The sequence below is a fragment of the Streptopelia decaocto genome, assembly GCF_964273445.1.
Source record: "Streptopelia decaocto genome assembly, chromosome: 5".
NCBI classification, from domain to species: domain Eukaryota; kingdom Metazoa; phylum Chordata; class Aves; order Columbiformes; family Columbidae; genus Streptopelia; species Streptopelia decaocto.
Genome location: NC_138659.1, coordinates 44,554,672 through 44,573,903, shown reverse-complemented (window position 1 = coordinate 44,573,903; position 19,232 = coordinate 44,554,672). Strand labels below are relative to the sequence as shown.

Genomic DNA, 19,232 nt, shown 5'->3' with positions numbered 1-19,232 from the left:
ATATTTTAATATACTTAGAGCCAACCGGTCTCTTAAAGCAAGGTAGGATGTCCTAAAACCTGGCATTAGAAACAGCATCCATGCCATCCTAATTTCCTCCAAGGATTTTGTTTCAAGTTATAATTCTTGCTCTTATTTATTTAATCCTTAACACTGAGTAGAATATCCAGGCAGATGCAGCAGGTGTAACCACCACCAGCCTCCTCCCTAAACACACGTGGAACTGATCACACTCCAAGGATCTCATTAGAAAAAAATTCAAAATAAGGAGCGAATGACAAGAATACAGAGCCCACATCTGGTTTCTAGCAATCTGAATTAATTCCTTGCCTCTAGAGCTTGTGGTGCATGATAATTTTGTTAATTTATTAATTTGTTCATACTCTCTCAGAGTTTTTCATGTCTTGGATCAGCTTTTAATAGGAAATGTTTCATGGGCACTTTTCTTCCCATTCATTATTACACAGTTTCCCTGCGGCAACTACCACAAATTCTTCGATTAAATAGTGCCATCATAAAAGTATTTAAGTTATCTTTTAACACAGTTTTGCAGCTGGAATTAAAGAGGCGAGAAGCCAGTACCATACAGTAATAGCCAGCTGCACTGTCGGGGAATCTTGCTGGACAGGAACCAACACGTGATTAACTACGCAGGCAGCAGGATGAAAGAATTCATACACATCCGTGCTCAATCTCCGCCTAGAAGCACATGTTGGAAGCATGCTTGGAGAAAAATTGCAGCTAAAGATGTGGGGGATCTGTAATAACAAAGCAACTATGACCATCCTGTTACAGTATTATATTTCCTCCAACACACGTATTTTAAAAGGAGTCTTAACCTGGGATTTTTACTACATTGGCTGTAAAATAATACATGTACTGTAAATTTTCAGAGGAATGGCAGTGGAGTGATTAACTTGGCTTCTCTCTCTGGCAAGTGATTCTTTCCCTCGCATCTGTCCGTGACCTTGTGGTAATTAAGAGGAAAGGAGAATAGGCTGAGTAGTAATCCAAAACAGGATTTACTTCCAGCTGTTTCTCTGTTTCCTCAGATATCTCCAACTTCATAAGTGCCTCATATGGCAAATATTAACTATATTCAAAGGTTTTGTATACATGGCTGATGCATTGCCTAAGGAGAAAGATACACAGATGTTAAGTAACACAGACCTTTGCTTTACTGCTGTTCATCATGACTCGTGCTCAGCAAGGTGCTGTTCAACAGATGAATAGCTTCTCAGATACTATCTGCTACTTCACACAACGAAAATGTTGGTCTGGTTTCAAGTAATTATCTCATTTAATTGGTGTGGTTTGCAATAGCAATCTGCTAGACACTAGCTGACTAATTCTAATTTGGGAATAATCAAGTACTTCCCCCATGAGTATTATTTTCTAGAATATTATCTGCCATGGACTCACGGATCTATTTCACATTTTTATGTGACTCAAATGGGTGGACGTAAAGTTACAACAGCAAAGACTGGGAGTCAAGAGTCTATTACCGAGTCACTAATTTAGCTGGGAATATAGTTAATCCAGGTTTGTTAGGACAAAGTTTTCCGTTCTCTAAAATGGGCAGGCACACCGCATACTATATTTCACTGGGGGTTCTGAGGCATGGCCGGGCTTCATTAAAAATGCAAAACAAATGACAGCATTCACTAATATTCCATGTGACCCACCTTTTCCTTCAGTTTCCTCACAGATGATTGCCCAGGAAGCTGAAGCCACAGATGCGAAACAGCCCGAAGCCATCGGACGCTTACCTAATGCTGCTAAACAGAATCCAGCCTGGTGTGTTGGCACCAACATGACACAAGAGAGTCAATTCCTGCAGCTGACTCACTGCTGGCTTTAGGCGTAGTACGAAATGTATTGTTTTGAAGTAGGCTGGATCCGAGTTGTCCGCTCCGTGACACACACGTTTGTTAACTTCTCCAGGGAGGATACAATTAGAGACAGAGCTGATCTTGACAGTACCTCATACCATCAACCATGTGATTTCTTTCTTTTAAACAGCGTCAAACATCATACATTTATGACAACAGCAAGAGAACTTCACACTTTTTGATGTCCCTTAAAAATCAAGATAATAAACACTAGTACAAGTTGATGTATGACAGACTGAAGAAGGGATTGCACTGGAACAGAACCTGAAGATATTCACACATTAAAGGCTGCAGACCATGAAACCTGTAACATCAACCAAGGCTGCCCCATAAACAAAAAAGATAGGGAGGCTCGGTGGAGACTGGCAGGGACATGGTTCTAAGAGTTGCTACCATCAAAAGCTTTAAATGGCAACGCCTACTTAATTCTGGGGAAATCACTGCTGCAAGATGTCTTTCATCTGTTCACGAAACAGATGCGTTGGTTGCAGAGCAAGCTTTTCTTCCCGTAGAAGCAGCCCACAAGCTGCATACCTGCTCTGTGGAAATCAGCCTCTCCAGGTAACAAAATTGTTTCCACAACTATCCAACTGCTGTTCCAACACAGCAGCCAGAAAGCAAACAGAGTGAAAATAATTGACCTCTTCTAAGAGGATCATGAATCAAGCCTTATTTTACATAAGGTGTTCAATATCCTCCAAGTAGCAGGAACTTTGCATCATGAGTAGCTAGCAGACATTAAGGTTGTGATGAAATCTCCACAGCCCCAATGGACACAAATGTTCTCGCAGGGGCAGGTAGGCAGGACATATGAACCTTGCACTGATTTCGTCATCCGTTAGCATTAAATCCAGAACAGAGATTACTCTCTTCCATTTCCTTCTCTTCATTGTAGGGTGTTTTCCTCTCCCTACAAGGATGGGTTTTCTACCATACATTTTGTTTCCTGAAGTAATTTACACTTGATTTTCTTTCTGTCTTACTTGAGTCCCAAGAGACTGCAGCACAGTACACTCCAGTTTTTGCCAAGTGTACACTCAGCTATATCCTCTGTCAGTCCATGCTGCAGGATTTCATGCCCAATAACAATATGATCTTTTTCACATGGCACATATGTCCTGTGCTGACACATGCCCTTTGTTTATGCTGTTCCTTCTCCCTGTGCACTCAGTGGGATCCCTGTGCACTTATTCATCGCTTTTGCCATGCATTTGACTAATCCAAAAAAGAGATACAGAAGGACTGTACAAAAAAACCCACTCCCAAAATAGACTTAATCTTTGTATTCATTCTCCCTTTCAACCAGACTGCCTGCTGGCAAAAATTCACATCCCTGTTCACTGGTATGTTTTTATTGGCTGCTGGTATCTTGGGAACATCTCAACAGCTGGATTTTTTGCAAACCTATATTCATATGATCTCATTATATTCTCATATATGGACATTTCCAAGATGAATGTGCTGAAGAATGCTTTCTCTGAGGGTAATCAACTACAGACTGACTTTTCAGAAGACAAATAGGTTTGTATGATACTCTTTCTGCTCTCAAATCTTCTGTCCTGCACTAAAAAAAAAGATTTCTACTTTGCAATGGAATGATTTCTGTCACACACCCTCTATTTTTTCTACTTCATGTTGCTGGTTAAGTTGTCTTCATCTGTAGTAGCTTCATTCTGAGTATTTATGAAAAACAAAGCTCATCTTAGGTAATTAACCAGGATCATCAAAATTCTCAGGACAGGTAGTCCTACTGAAAACCAGAATCCTACTTAGCAGTATTCTTCCTGACTGCATTTTCCTCCAGCTGAAAGACCTTCTCTCTCACTACAGAAACAACCCCAGGACTATGATGCTAGAAAAAATCCTCATTATTTTGTTTAGTTCTCTGTGGATATCACAAAGCTCCTCACAACAGTCAAACATAACACAACATGTAAAAATAAGAAGCGAGTGCCTTGGAGGGACTGAACTGTTCCAGAAGCCAGAGAGCAATTCAGGAGGAGCCTCAAGGAAATGTGCTGTAAAAGGGGTGAGTGACCACAGCAGAGGTGGTCTGGAATGGAAATGGTGTTATTTTTTATAGTGTGGTGAAGAGAAAACTGATTCAATGAATGTTCATTGCTTTTTAGTGGTATGGTGTAGAAGACAGCAGAGAGCACACAGAAAAGCAAGGCTCGCTTTGCAATACAGAGAATGCATCGGGTGATTCTGCTTAAGAAAGGACAAAGGACAAACACATTCAGAAAACAGCAACCAACTATTCATAAATATTATTCTTCTGCCCCTCATGCTCCTCTCGCCAAAGCACCGACAACTCACAGATAACCTCTCGTTTCAAAAATCCTAGCCTGCCGCCCCAGCGACACGTATTCAAACAAAGAACAAAACTGAGTGGGGACTCACTGCTACCTGTCACAGTTCCTCTCTAAAGACTCATTTATAACAAAATTAAAACTTATGTCATTTTTCATTAGGAATGATCAGATTTATTCTCAAAACAAGAATTTGTAAAAATTGCAGTACTGCTACCTGGTGATTTAAATCCCATCACCCTGAAGAAAACTGCTGCTCTAATTCTCATAGACAATTTCATTTTTCTTTCACAAAAACATTAGCTTACTAGCACCAGCCCTGAGGGCTCAATACACACTAAGGGCTCAATACACACTAAGGTTGTTCAGTGCCCTGGTTTCCTCAGTGTCTCAAAGAAATTACCAGCTGAATTCTAGCCACAGGAGCTGTATTTCTGAGGATATTTTGCCTTGTAATCAAGCTTGCAATCTAACTTGGTTTAGAAGTCACTGAGGATGATTATACTTTGAACTCTATGATAGCATCTCTACAGGCTCACTTTCAGATATTCAAATAATTCAGTTTTCTGACTACTAGAAAGGTGACAAAGATTAAGGAAATCTGTTCTAGTTTACAAGTTGTTATTTTCAATAATTAGAATGTTGGTTGTTATTCTGGACAACAGCCTTTAGGATTAAGTAGGACAACTTAAAGACCTGTTACCTTTTACTAGCAATAGTTTAAAAAAGGCATGCAGAACAATACTGGGAAGGAGATACCTTAAGTCTTTGAACATCAGTCTAGTGGAGTCAAAGACAGATACTTTTCCAGTCAGCTCCAATGAACTCTCAAAACAAACAGATAACATTTAATTAAGATCCTGCTAAAAATCACACACGATGCCAGAATACCAGTAGCTGTGCTATTTTTTGCACATGATCTTACCAAACCTAACAACCTATTTCAAACACCTTCCAAACTGAAAAGAGCTCAGACGATACCGTCCAAAGACAGGGCACCGCAGACAGTTGCCACCTCCCACAGCGCTGCCATGCTTCATCCAGCAGGACTTCAACCTGCCCCCCAAAGACTTTTCTGCAGTGTTAAAAATGAACAAATGACAGAAGAAGCCCTGTAAGACCACAGTATCAAATACACTGTGTTTTCCAGTGTTTCTGCTTTCCCCGCCCTAGATGAAACCCTAGAGGGAAAGAAACATCCAGCACTCCTTCCTCCTCCCCTCTCCCTTCCTTTTCTTGCCCCACTTGCCCTATTTACAGGATTCATAGCTCTTCAGCACATTCCAGTAGTAGACTGCATAAATAAATACAGGGTAAAAAATACTTTGGGGAGCTTGGACCACAGCCAGCTTGCCTGGGTAACTGGACTTTGTGTGGAGCTGGAAGGGTGTTTTTTAAAAGGAGGGAAGCAGAAGAGAACAGCTCAAGAATCTTGGCTCAGCCTGGGCATATTTCCTCCTAACTCTGGCTAAACCTCAGCGCAAACGGCTGGACGGAGGAGTCGGTGCGAAGCTGGGAGGGAGGCTGCGGGACTCTGCACCAGGACTACGGCAGAGCTTGGAGAGGCTGAGACCATGCTTTGCCTTTGGGCGCTGGCTTTTATTTTAGTCCTGCAGGAGCGAGATCTTCTAGGTAAGTGATTCCAAGCTTGCAAAGCAGAAACTGGAGCTTTTGCATGGGGTGGGAGGAGGAGGTAAAGAACTGGTTACTTTATGGGTTTTATATGAAGGTGACACAGGTATGTGTCAAAATTCTGTGGCAATATAGTTTTTAATATAGAACCCTCAATTTTTGTGCTTTTTAAGTCTGTCCTGGAGGCATATTTCTTCAGTAAAGATTTTTCACTTCTCAAGAGAGATGCTGTCATCGTATTTTTCAGAAATTTAGAACTTCATCCAAGTGCCAGTACCCTGCATTTCCATCATTACTGTTCTGGCAGCTTTAATAACATACACACTAATATACTCAGAAATGAGATAAAAGTTTAAGGTGAATAAAATTTTCCTTTATTCAAACTCGTCTTTTGAGATCTGCTTGTAACAGCACTGTATTTTTTTTCTCTTCTGCTTTGGTTTACTTACTCCTGAGATTTCAAGGTACGTAACATCTTCTCTAAATGCCTTGGGAGTACAAAGTATAAACACACAGTATCTGTAAGCTGAAATCTGAATTTTACTGTCATTAACAGCGGATTAGTGCTGGAGTAACCTGTAATCATGTTGTAGTTGACAGTGTGACTGAAAGCTATTCAGTTTGGCTAGTTCAAGGGTTTGTAGTCCCCATGTAACCACAAACCTGGCTTCCTAGCCCATTTGTATTACATGTTTTCTGCCAGCTGAGGCCCCACTTTATTTTCACTCTGCTCTTGCTTCATGATAACACACAATGTTTGTATTTCATGGCAAAGTACTAAGTTTCCATTACAATGAAAACATTCCCTGAAAAGCTTAGTCCCTTCTGCCCCCAAGTCTTAGTCACTCTTCCTTGCCCTGTCTCCCTCCCGCACAACTGACTTTGTAATGTTTATCAGTGATGAACTGAAATATCAATACCCCAACAAGGGCACTCTAACTTGTTTTCACTCCACAAGTACTCAATATCCTCTTGTGAGCTTCACAAAAGAATGGTGACATTTAAAAAAAAAAAAAAAGGCTAGAAGTATATCTTTGTTTATTCCCCCCAAAGTATGGTGTCGTTTAAGCTGAAATCATTAGCACCAGATAAAATCCAGTCAAATAGAATAATGCTCAAATAATAACTGCAACGGAGACTAGTACCCAGCATCATGCCAGGTGGTGGCACTCAACCAAGGAATCATTTCCACTGTCTCCATGGGGTACTTCACGTGAGATTGAAAAACTTGTGTCCATCCCAGCCAGGGAGCACCTCGGCTGTCTGACTGGCTTAAAGAGGTCAGACTCACTTACCCTTTGCTACCTCTTTAGTTTAGGACTCTAACATTTGATTTCATTACAGATTATCCCCTCCAGCCTCCATGGGTTCCTCTTAAAAATGGTTCAGGGTTGGCCAAAGTAGAACTTGTGTTCGTGTTAATGACTGAATTAAAACAATCTCATAACCAAGCAGCCCAGGAGGCGAGGCTGGTGCAGGAGCCCTTCTGGATGCAACCGCCTGCTCTTGCCAAATGACTGCAGTTTCTGTTTTTTGCTGTTCTAGTTGAGCTAGCTTGTGGGGTGCTCTAATGCTGCACACAATGTAGCCCTGGGGCACTGGAGCATCTAACACCTACCCCATTTAAACATGTCTCCATTCTTACAAAAACCTCCAGGCAAATAATTCTGAGGAGTGCTTCACCACAACAGCAAAGCCTTTGCTGCATGTTTATGCATGGCAGAGAGGTGACCTGCAGTCCTTAGGTAAACAAGGACCAGACAAGCAGGCCAGCCCTGCCAACAAGCTCCACGTAGCTAAGCAAGCCAAATCCTGAGCCCGTGATGAGGGAGAGATCAGCAGGAGAGCTCCACGGCAGGCATTGCTGCTCAATACTCCACATAGTGGCATGATTTGCTTTTAAACAGGGGAAGTTTCATCTGGTTTTAACTACAGGCAAAAGAAATCTGACAATGTTTTTTCTTCCTTCAACTAACATGTTACAACTTCTCAGAACATTTTGGATCCTCTGACATCCACATGCCATGTCAAGCTGGGAAGACCTATAAGGTTTTGGAGTGAAAAGGGCTATTATAAAGGAGGTACTCAGCAGTTGCAGTTAGACTATTGCCCAGAAACTGGAGAGGAAAAGCCCATTCAGAACAGCTCACTTTCTCCCAGAACTGACCACCTGCATTCTCACAGAAGAGTTTTGCCTCCCGGAGATTAAACTACTGCACTGTAGAACTAAATCCACAGTAAAAGCCAGAGTTGGACTCATATTTCTCTACTAATAAACTAGTAGTGGTTTTAACCTATACCATATGTCAGAGGTATTTTCTGTCCTTATAGAAACCTACCAGCATTATAGTTTCCAATCTAAGGATTACAGTCTTTACAAACAGTCATGTCTGAGCTCCAACAAGGAAGGAGAAAAAGTTTGTCACAATAAAGTGCACCCAGATGTAGGTATGTTTCTTAATACCATGAGGCATCTAAAGATAAGGGTTCTTCACAGAAGTGAGCTGTTTCACACATTTATGTACCTGTAAACCCCTATGTTCTATTAAACTTAGTTAAAGGACATGTATTAAGTTTTGTGGACTCTAATCCACAAGCAAAGGTTAATACTAAACTAAAAAGAAGTCTGGGATTTAGAAATATAGGATTCCTGCTGTTCATCTGCAGGATGCAGCTGTATGTATATATCCAGCTGATCTGCTCTGGTTGAAGCAGTTGTGAGTCTTGGCCATGAATGCTGGGATCTAGAATGTATGAATGTAAGTGTGCATACCTATGTACATACATAATTACGTGTACGTATATATACGTGTATATGAATTACAGTAACTTACCTGCAAATTACATAGCTCACGTCTCTTACAAGTGTGATTCCCTGTAGTCGTTTCCCACTGCAGCAGTGAGCAGAAGAGGACATTCCCTGGCTGCTTGTTCAGATCACCAGCATGCTGGAAACACATTCCAAGCCAACGGCTCCCTCACAGGAACACTGTCATCCTCCTTCCTTTGAATGAAAATATACGAAACTTTAGTGCTTCTTACACTCACAAATATGGTACCACAACAGCAAAGTGTTTTTTCAAGCAGTAACTTTGCTTCTGGCAGACACCCATGGCAGGAGCCCCAGATTTAGCTGTGCGTGAAAAAGAGCCCACGGGCAGCATGACCTGTCCCTGGCCTTGTGCATTCCTTCTCAGGATCCACTGCTGGGTAAGCGAGAGCTGAAGCTCCCTTGTGAAGTGAGAGTGACATGGATCATGATAGCAAAACCTTCCTCCAAACAAAGCAGTTTTACACAGAAATACATGGCAGCCATCTCAGTCAGGAACAATTCCTATCAAGTCTCATTTCTGACTTCACAAGCACAAGTGAGGCACATTAGGGCCAGAACACATCACAACGTGGCATCTCACATGTAGGTTGATGGGACAGATGAGTTAGAGAAGTGAGAACTGACAGGCTAACGCTCTGGCCCACCTTCACTAATGCAATACCTCACACAATCCATGAGGTTTCCTCTTTGGTTCTTCTCTTTCAGAGGAAAAAAGTATTAAAATAACTTCAAACTTAACTGATTTTGGATCTGAAATAGTATTCATAGCAGCATATTCTACATCTTGATAAACAGAGTATGAACCAGGTCTGTAAGTTTGGAACTTGACTTTCTGATATGGTTATCTAGCTTCTAAAATTCATATTAAAAATAATTTCATGAAGAAAACTTATTTCAGGATGTTTCCATTATTATCAGAGGCTTTAGCTCTTAACCCACAGGCTTGTGGGGAATCTTGGATGCCAGAGGAATCCATTGGATTTTGTTCCATCTTTGAAATCTTTCCAAGACTTGGCATTCAGGTAGCAGTGGAAGTGATGTATAGATTACAGAGTAATCCTTAATCAGGCATAAGAAACTTCCAATGTACCTTCTTGACATGACTAAAAAACAAAACAAAACCACAAACAAAAGGAAAAAAACCAACCATACAATCCTCCCCTGCCCTTCAGATTCCAGAAGAGCTTTCTACTATCAATTCTCTGTCTACCTTCCATCTCTCACTTCGGATAGTCCACATTTGCCCTGTGTGGAATTTGCAATGTTGTTCTGTCATAAAAGCTACAGCCTAATAATGGTGTGTACATAAATATACTTACATTTGTATATATATATATATGCATTTAAATATAAGCAAACCCCTGCAGTTTCCTCCTTTGTAAAACCTATGACAGCACATAAGAAGCTAAGAAACTTTAAATATTTATTACAATTCCTACAGCCTTTGTTGCAATCACTAAAGGCAAGAATTCTCTTATCTTTAAGCAACTAGAAACTTTAAACTTTCAGAGATGCCTAAATCCCAGTTAAGCATTAGGCAGTGTTTTACAGAGTACAGCTTGGAAGATGCTCTATGTCTAGTTAAAGACATGCTGCTGAATAGGTAAGACTTTGAAGACAATCTGTGTGTTAAAAAGCATTTCCAATACAACACATTCTATCAAAATCAGATATCTTTGGCATACTAACAATAACATTTAATATTGATTGAGTAATATATAATGCATCTTAAAATTAATTTGGGCACACTGGTATAATGAAACTTGTAATGGTACAGAAAGTTTGTCCAGTACTTCCACATCTCAGGATGCCAAAATAACTAATGGTTGACATAACTGGAAACTAATTTTGATGCCTTTAAGAACAGTCCCCAAAATTAAATATGACTAAGAGTCTTGGCTTAACATGGTCTTAGGTCTGAAAGCACTAATACTGATAGTATTAGTATCAGTTCAGTTTCAAAGCAATTGAACCTTTCCTGTATTCAGCTGCAAATTCACTTCACCAACCCCTTTTGTAAACCATGTAATTTCTTGAGCTAGCACTTCAAAATTATATATGTAGGTTAAAGTGGAGTCCAACGCTTTTATTTAGACAAAGAATAATTTAAGCAAGGATAAGAAAATCCCTTCAGAGGTCTGTTGCATTCTTCCCAAACTGGTTAGAGAGTTCACCATTGAAACTTGAGTATCAAGTTCATGACCTTTTTCCTATTGGAACATAAATCCATTACTACTCCCTTTATATTTCTCATTAAAAGCTATCTGGCCATGTTATGCTATATGTTCCAGGAATAAAATGATACTGCTAAACCTAAGGCAGTGCAAACAAAACCACACAGCATGGTATGTTTTCTTGAAGAGTTATACATGTTCTCTTTTATTCCCCTTGTTCTATCTCATTATTTCAACCTACCTTAGTTGCCATCTGGTTCCTGTTTCCATCTCACTTGTCTCTCATTTGGCTTGTGGCTTGCTTTGTTTTACCCCTCCCACCCTACTGATCACAACATGAACTCTCATTTAACTTTCAAAACCACGTGAGTGATACAAAAGGAATTTTATAGAGTTTAATACCAACAGGGAACATTACAGTCAATGAGCTTGACCTTCCCCATACCACCGACCAAAGAGCCCAACCCAGTAATTTCTGTATCAAGCCTATAACCTCGGTTTGACCAGCAATGCATCTTTAGGAAGGATGCTTATAAAGGCCTACCAGATCTGTGTAACTGCGTACTTCAGTTCTGTCAGTTACAGCAGTAAATGACAGCGAAGAGACAGTTGTTCAGGCTTATGCTGATGTTAAACATTAGCAACTAGTTGGACAATCAAAATGAGCCATTTAAAAGCATCTGGATAGACAGAATCCTGATGGTCCTAGAAGGGGACTTCATCTGGGAGTGTGTAGAAGCAACATCTTGGGAGGCTGGGGGAATATATCAAATGTACAGGAGGCAGAGGAGCTTAACAGAGATATTCTAAAACTGAGGCCTTTGCTCTTAACCTGTTCACCTATTTTAAATCTTATTTCATTGCTTTTTCTATCCCCTGCTACAGTCAGGCTGAGCACGATACACAGATCTTCTTCATTGTGCCACTTCTTCCAAACAACAAGCATATTCTTCAATTAAAAATACCCTTATTAGCAACATTTTCCTGCTCTGTTTGCTGATGTCTGACTGTATCACAGCATCAGGAGGTTAGAACTACCCAGCTGTATGGGCACCACCAATGTAGCATAGAGGAATCAGAGGAAAAAAGGAACAGGTCATTTTCTCCTCTTGAACAAGTGAGTTCTGATTCTTGATGGAAAATAACCACCCATGTATCAAATAGAATGGACTTCAAGAATTGAACTAAGCATCTTACTTGCAAGAAGCATCAGGTGGGAACTTGCAGATGGAAAATGAACTAAAAGGTAACATTACAACAAAATACCTGCCTGAAGTAATCTACTAAATTTCAAATGAGATATTCAAGACATTGAAATATACCTCCTACACACTTGACTAAGCGTCGGAGGTTGCAAATACCCACACATTTTAAGTATGTAATTTATACGGCATACGAAGAACAGTTTACTTTTAAAGTCTGTTAGCTTTACAATTTCCTATCAAAATTTTCTGTATTTATGCAGGTGCTTTGACACATAGGCAAGTAAAAATTCTAATTTACATTTAAAAAATATTTCTTTAGCAACAAGAGAGAAAGTACATGGAAGTATCCTAGAAGGCCATTAGTCTTTTGCTTACACAGCTTGCAACCTTTCATTCTTCACTCCCTTTACATGGTGACTGCCATTATTATGTGTGGTAGAGATGCTGCTGGAGAAGGTTATTGCCAAGGGCAGACTATGTCATTTTCTTTCACCAACTACCATACAAAGAAGGGCAGTGCTCATAAGCAACACGTGATTCTCTTTGAGCACATGGAAATTACTGCTGCAGCTGCATTGCCTGACCATAGTGACCCAGATACGTGCCACATTTACAAGAGACTGGATGTGTCCTGTGAACAGTCCACCCCAGAGTTAAAGCCTGCGGGTTAAGAGCTAAAGACAGACAACAAAATAACAATCAGGGTTTTTAGCAGCCAAAGCCTCAAGCCAAGGGTGACAAAACAGAAGAAAACTACAGTGACCAAAGCAAAGGCTGCCCAGGCAGCAGCAGCAGCCGCCCACCTGCAGCACCTGTCGTGGCGTGGTGGGGAAGGGGCAATCGCTAGAGCAGCTCTGCCCCGGCATGGAGGTTGCTGACCAGAGACAGACACGTGGGACCTGGCTGAGAGGCCTTCTGCTGGGTCAGCTCTCACCCACTCCATTCTGCGAGCTCTGGGAGCTACACACACCTTAGTTTCTGCTCACTTTTACCACTCGCTAACGACAGCTATCAGATGCTTCATGAGACACTTAGGCTTGGACCATTTGTCAGATTTTTTTTTTTAGACACTGCACTAGACCTGTGATTCTGGGTAACATCTTACAGCCCTATCAAACTTGGACAAGACACTTCCTCCTTCACCCATTACAGTTTATAAGGCGGCAATGTGCTCTGAGTGCCAGAAAGTGCTCTCTGTCCATGCCAGAAGAGAGGAAACAACCACCTCAAGGAACCAAGCATTGCTGAGTCCTGCACTTCACAGCAACCGCTTCACCCAGTTCTCTAGATGTGCACACATGCACAAAGCTGTGCAGTGTTTTGCTAACCTCACAATGAGATGCAACAACTTGGCTACACATACCTACCCCAGCACACCCCTCTTTGAACAAACGACACTCATCCATCATATCTAACCTTGCCATCTACATACACGTGCCTGGAGCAGCAGTCAGCCTGATGCTGAGGTTTGTGGTGAACAAAAACCTCTTTCACACCAAAGGGCTAAACTAAAGGAATTATTAAAGTGGCATTTGGGGTAAGACCTTATATCATTTCTGCTTCAAAGAGTCACTTTGAGGATTTAAGGTCTTGTAGCAGGAAAAAGGTGAAAGGAGCCCCTGCACAGTGCCAACAGGCATGCCCACCATGCCGTTAGGGGTCTCTGGGTCAGATTCCAATTCAGGCAGGACAGACAGCTACTTCTCCTAAAGGAGAGCTCTGGGATTTCTTTAGTGGACCAGAACGATGCAAGGTGCATGGTCAGAGAAAAAGAAGTGGCCAAAGCTAACATTAGTTAACTAGCCAACATTAACTCTCTTGCATTTTCCATTTCTAGGGAACAGACAAAACTAAAGAAGCCTGGCATGTAACTTACAGTTGGCCAAAGGCTCCTTCAACAACCACATGCAACTGGTGCTGGCCTAGCCTTCATCCAGACTTTCCATCCAACCTTGTGATCCAGCCACCTACAACTAAGTTAATATAGAGAAAAAATAACCTCCTGAGGGATTCTTAAATTTTCCCATTTATTCTTAGTCCACCTAATTATTTCTGCTACCTCTTATTCACAGTTCATTTGTAGTTAGATCTGGGAATGCTCTCAGCAGTCAACAACCTATCTACAGTTACTTCATCACCATGCCTTCTGCTTGCCCTTGGTCCTCTCTCCAACACGATGGGCAGAAGTTCAGCATACAGCTGAATCAGGCCATCAAGCTTAATGCTGAGAGCTAGGGATGGGAATATTGGAAAAGTGGAAATTTTATTAATCCCTCACAGTAAAATGAAGCTTACCTTGCTGTTATCCTATTATTCAGAAAGACATGGTTTATAGAGAAAGACTGGCCACTGCGTTGTAACCTCCATTTCTGACACAGGATTTTAGTATCTACATATTGTTCAAGCCAGGATGGAAAAAACATGTACATAAGCAAAAATGTTGAGAAGCAGCATGGTTCAATTGGCCACTAAGTTACAAGGTAATGACACTCCCAAAACACCAACAGCAGCAACAAAAGGGGGAAAAAAGGGCAACTGCACAGCAGCTAGTGTTTAAGTACCTGCCGTATTTCAGCGGTCTTCTGTAAGCAGATAGAATAGTTCTTTGGATTCTGTCCTAACAGCACCACCTCCTGGTCAACACACCATAAAACCCAAATCAAAATCTCATTACAAATAACTAAGAAATTATCTCTTAAGCTCTGCCAAAACAATTTCTAAATTTTGCCACACCTAGTGGCTCAGATTAAGTGTTACTCTTCTCCTCCTTCCCGCCCTCCAATTTCAAGGCTACCATTCCAAGTCAGAGTACATCTCAACCCATCAAACCGCAAGGGCTGCAATCCTTACCGACACGTGTTTGCTGCCATCTGATACCAACACTCCAGGAATCCCAGCACAGAGTTGCAATGAAGCATCGCAGCAGTTCTAAATCACTGCTCATGCACAGCAGAACTGAGGACACAACTAGTAGCTCTTCTTGTGGTTCTTACTCTTCGTTACAACACAAGCTCAGTTTCCTCTTCGTTACAATCAAACGGCAACAGAATGAGTTGCTGTTGGTTTCTCACTATTATAACTTCTCCAGGCCTCAAACAAGGAGACCTCAGTTTACCAAAACGGAACAAGATATGTTATCATTTTAGTGGTGTTTAAAATACTCCACTACAGTTCTATGCACACATATTGATATCTAAATGTTACTGAATGTTGCACGAAAGTTATGAGGAGGGAATGGGCTCCTCTAAAGCATGGACACCAGGAGGTACTGACCTTTCATGGAGTCATGCCAGCAGAATCAAATGTTCAAAGAGCAAGAGTTCATGAGTACCGAGAGGTAAGTACAGATATCTGACAGGGATAAATGACTTTGTATATAATACCATTTATAAGGGATTTGGTCAGCAAACAGCATCAGCTCTACACACTATTATTCCCTTCCCACTGCAAAATCAGACTGTTATGGATGAGTTTCTGGCACAGCGGAATCACCAGCTTGTATCAGTTTGGGGCACAAGTGGACAAACTTAGCTGTTCTTCAAAGCTTTACTGTAACAGTTGCTTCTGAAGAAAGTCTAGGAGGAATGGATCTGTAAGGCAACGCTTAAGTTTGATACTTGTGCAGACAGAGTTACAGTCCATAAATTTACCCTACACAGGTAGGAAAACACACACAAACAAAACAAAAGAAAAATACCCCTGGCAAGAAAAAACAGCTTGTTCCAACCAACCCTGACAATGTGCACAGGCAAGGACACATTCACAGCACTGCGGTAGAGCTGTAGTTATTGGGAGAGAGGTTCGGTTTCTACCTGGGACTCCTCATTTGGTTTCATGAACAATGCTGTTTAGCATGCAAAATACCACTTCAGAAGTCAGAAAGGTAAGCACTGCTATTAAAAAGCTCCTGCTAATTAACCGTGGCTGTTTTTCCAGCTGCTGCAGACCCTGCCAGTGTGTTACCTGGAAGTTTGGGAGGAGGAAGCTGGTGTCATGAACATGATACAATCCACGAACGCTTAGATGTTATTGAAGAGGTAAGAGCTATTGTGCTGGTTCCTGGAGCTTCCCAGACCTCTGCCCCACCCTTTTGACCAAAGAAAAGAAAGAATGGTGCTGTTTCTAGACACTGTCCCTTCTTCATATTACTCTGTTTAAGGTCTATTTTTTTTTTTTCAGATCTCATGGTTTGTAACTACTCATAAAGCCATGATTACCAGAAACATTTAATTTCAATGAATTCCAAACAACTGATTAACTAATCACTGAACATTACTTATCAGCCTTTTCTAAACTGCTTATAAGTATGCCTTTAATATAACAATCTCAAAACTGATACTTGTGAACTTCCACATCTGCTCAAGGCTGGATGTGAATTCTGCAGGTGACCCCAAGACTGACGGAGGAGTTTCTGCTCGCTCCTGCAGACATTCCAGAGCTAAATGAACACTATGACTGGGATTCTAAGAAAAGCTGCAAAGTTTTTCTACTATTCCCCATGTGTCTTAAGCACTCACAAGATACATGTACATGCTAAGTGTTTCCAGCTAGGCAGCTGCCAGACTGCATGCTCTTGGTTCTCAAACAGCAACATTACCTCTCCCTCGTTCTAGTTCCAGCCCCCTTCTTTCCACCCCATCAGATCCTCTCATCTTCCATGCAGATTCTTTTCTTGGCTCAGAGATGAGAGAGAACTAAAAACAAATAAGTGCAAAGCTGTCTCCAAGAAATCAAATTATGGGCGATTCTTTATACAGAGGTGCTGTAATTTCAGTCTTGCGAAAAAGGTTTTAATACCTCAGGCCACTAGAGGCCAGCACAACACAAGAAACATTTAAATCTGCAACACACACTACAAATTGAATCAGCTGTTAGCATTACAGGACATCAGACTTGCACTTACCCTCTGACTACTCCCTTTTTCCATTTCTCTCCCTTATTTTCATTAGAAGGTAATAAAGACAGTGGAGCACCTAGAATCAGAAGTCAAGTCACTCCTCAACATCATCAATGAGACAACATCAAATATCCCCATCGCACCAGAAACCCCAGTTATAGACATTTTTGATGGTAAGTATCTAGTGGGATAGAACCTACACTGAAAACAGTGTTACATATGTTATTACCAATACGCCATATTTTCCCTTCTCCAGATGTGAAGTAATTCCTTCATTCCACTCAGTGCAGATAAGGCCTTAGCTGAAACACCAGGTCCAGTTTTGAAAACCAGGTTTCAACAACCACTAAAGAGAGGGGAGGCATGTTGCAGAAAAGGGAAAAAACCTCACCAAAAACCAAAATTCCATCCAAGGAGCTAGATACATGAGCTATATAGAAAGATCGTTATACTGAGGATGTTTAGTCTGAAGAGTATCAATGCCACCCACCAGAACGAGTAAGGCTGCTGCAAAGATTAAAGTTGTGGTTTCTTCCCCATTGCAAACTGAATAAAACAAGAAATAATGCCGCAAGAAAGAGCCAAGCAAAATACAACATAAAGCTTTCTTAAAAGGACAGTGAACCACTGAAATTGTATGACTTAGTATCCCCAGCACCGGAAATGTTAAACAAGCATCACACCTTAGACCAGCAGGATGGACTAAGTATCTTGAGGTCTCTTTCAGTTTTAAGATACTGTAATTGTTTCTCATGTGACAAATGAAACAAAGGAGGTCAACAAAATACAAAAGTTATTGGAAGTATTTTGATCTTTTAAATCCAATTTTGACTCACAAGCCCCTCAACACAAAACGTGTTCCTGGATAAATGTTTTAGGAATAAATTAAACCACAATAGAAATCATTTGAATGACACTACCCATTCTGCACGGCTTCTTAGAATGCTCAGTCCTCTTCATCCTCTGCCCAAATATCTATAGTGCATTTAACAAAGTGAGAGACACTCCTGGTGGAAAACAAACCTCTTGTGGAAAGGTACAAGCATCCACAGACATATTTACAAAGAGAGTTTTGCCAGTGCTGGGTTTTTTATTTGTTCATTTACACACATACGTGCATATCTAGTGCACTTACATGATAGAGGGTGGGCTCAAAGCAGACAGCAGAAGAGCTTATGTTGCTCTTAAGTTCTTGTAGTTGGCTGTATGGATCTGGTCACCATGACTGCTATGTCCTCACCAACTTTGTCATTCACTAAAATTACCAGTTTTCTGTGAGGGGCAGTTAATAGGTAACAATTAAGCTACTGCCCTGCAATGACAATTCACTTTAAAAAGTATTCTAGCAAAGTGTTAAAGTGAACTTAAAATGGAAATCCTAAGTCGACTTCAGCATATTTGCAGCACATCTATAGTAGGTACTATTCAGATGGACCTTGCAACAACTGCCAAGTGGCTCAAGAATTGCGGAGTTCAAGGACCTTCCTTCTGTGATTTGGTGAATCAAAGTGACAATTCCCCACTTTAAAGTAGTAGGATTCAAGTTTTAAATTATGTTTATCTACAAAAATTGATCCTGATCTTGCAGCCAAAAAGACTTACATCAACTCTTCTCTATACAGATACCAGCTGAGCACTGCAAAGACAGAAGACAGCTGAATGTAACAGTTTAGTCATCACAAACAGTTGCACTTTTGCTCATTTAATAAGCGTCTGTTTCCAGAATTTGAGTGGGGATGAACGATCCTCAGATGTAGTTTGCTTTCTGTGTTCCTGTGCTTTATAATAAAAATGTATTTGCTTTTAGACACTATATCAAAGCTTTGTATTTTACATCTTTCCACTCAATCAAAAGTGCATTTCAAATACAGAACTCTCAGTAAGAAAATAAGATCTGGTGGCGTCCGAGACTAAAGCACAGCTTAACAAACTTAACTCAAAAGCTTACTCCTTCCCTGGTGAAGAACTGAACACTTGATATTGGTGCAATTCAATGAAGATAGACTTTCAGTTGCAATTTCCTCTGAAGATATGCTTAGATTTTAAACAAAAATGAGTGTAGGGAGTAGTCTGGCTTTGGACACAGTCATTGCTGCCATTGACTGAAACGGGAGTCCTGTCTGCACGTTCTAGTCAGAACTGGGACTAGTCACATTCGTCATTTGGATGCACAGCCACATTATTTTGGTATCTTTATTTCCTCTTCCTTGCCATAGTGACAATGCAATCCAGAATTAATTCCAGCATCCACCCCCTTGACACCCCCATTTTTTTTCCATAACAAGCA

General features: G+C 40.9%; 1 protein-coding gene across 2 annotated transcripts; it reads left to right on the top strand.

Moving 5' to 3' along the window:
- The first annotated feature begins 5,365 nt into the window (after nucleotides 1–5,365).
- Nucleotides 5,366–18,758, top strand: PLAC9 (placenta associated 9). 2 transcript variants are annotated; one of them, XM_082053057.1, is made up of 4 exons: nucleotides 5,366–5,836; nucleotides 15,985–16,085; nucleotides 16,998–17,118; nucleotides 17,202–18,561. In XM_082053057.1, the coding sequence occupies exons 1-4, from the start codon at nucleotides 5,779–5,781 to the stop codon at nucleotides 17,210–17,212; spliced, it is 291 nt and encodes a 96-aa protein (XP_081909183.1). In that variant the 5' UTR covers nucleotides 5,366–5,778; the 3' UTR covers nucleotides 17,213–18,561. The 2 variants fall into 2 exon arrangements, with proteins under 2 accessions (XP_081909183.1, XP_081909182.1); XM_082053056.1 differs by lacking the exon at nucleotides 17,202–18,561 and adding an exon at nucleotides 18,568–18,758 and having other exon boundaries at nucleotides 5,379–5,836.
- The last annotated feature ends 474 nt before the right edge of the window (nucleotides 18,759–19,232 follow it).

What these genes read in the sequence shown, in the direction of transcription:
- PLAC9 (XM_082053056.1), top strand. Translation starts at nt 5,779, where the DNA reads ATGCTTTGCCTTTGGGCGCTGGCTTTTATTTTAGTCCTGCAGGAGCGA. An exon ending in GCAGGAGCGAGATCTTCTAG is followed by an intron (nt 5,837 to 15,984) that starts GTAAGTGATTCC and finishes CTGTTTTTCCAG; the next exon opens with CTGCTGCAGACCCTGCCAGT. An exon ending in GCTTAGATGTTATTGAAGAG is followed by an intron (nt 16,086 to 16,997) that starts GTAAGAGCTATT and finishes TATTTTCATTAG; the next exon opens with AAGGTAATAAAGACAGTGGA.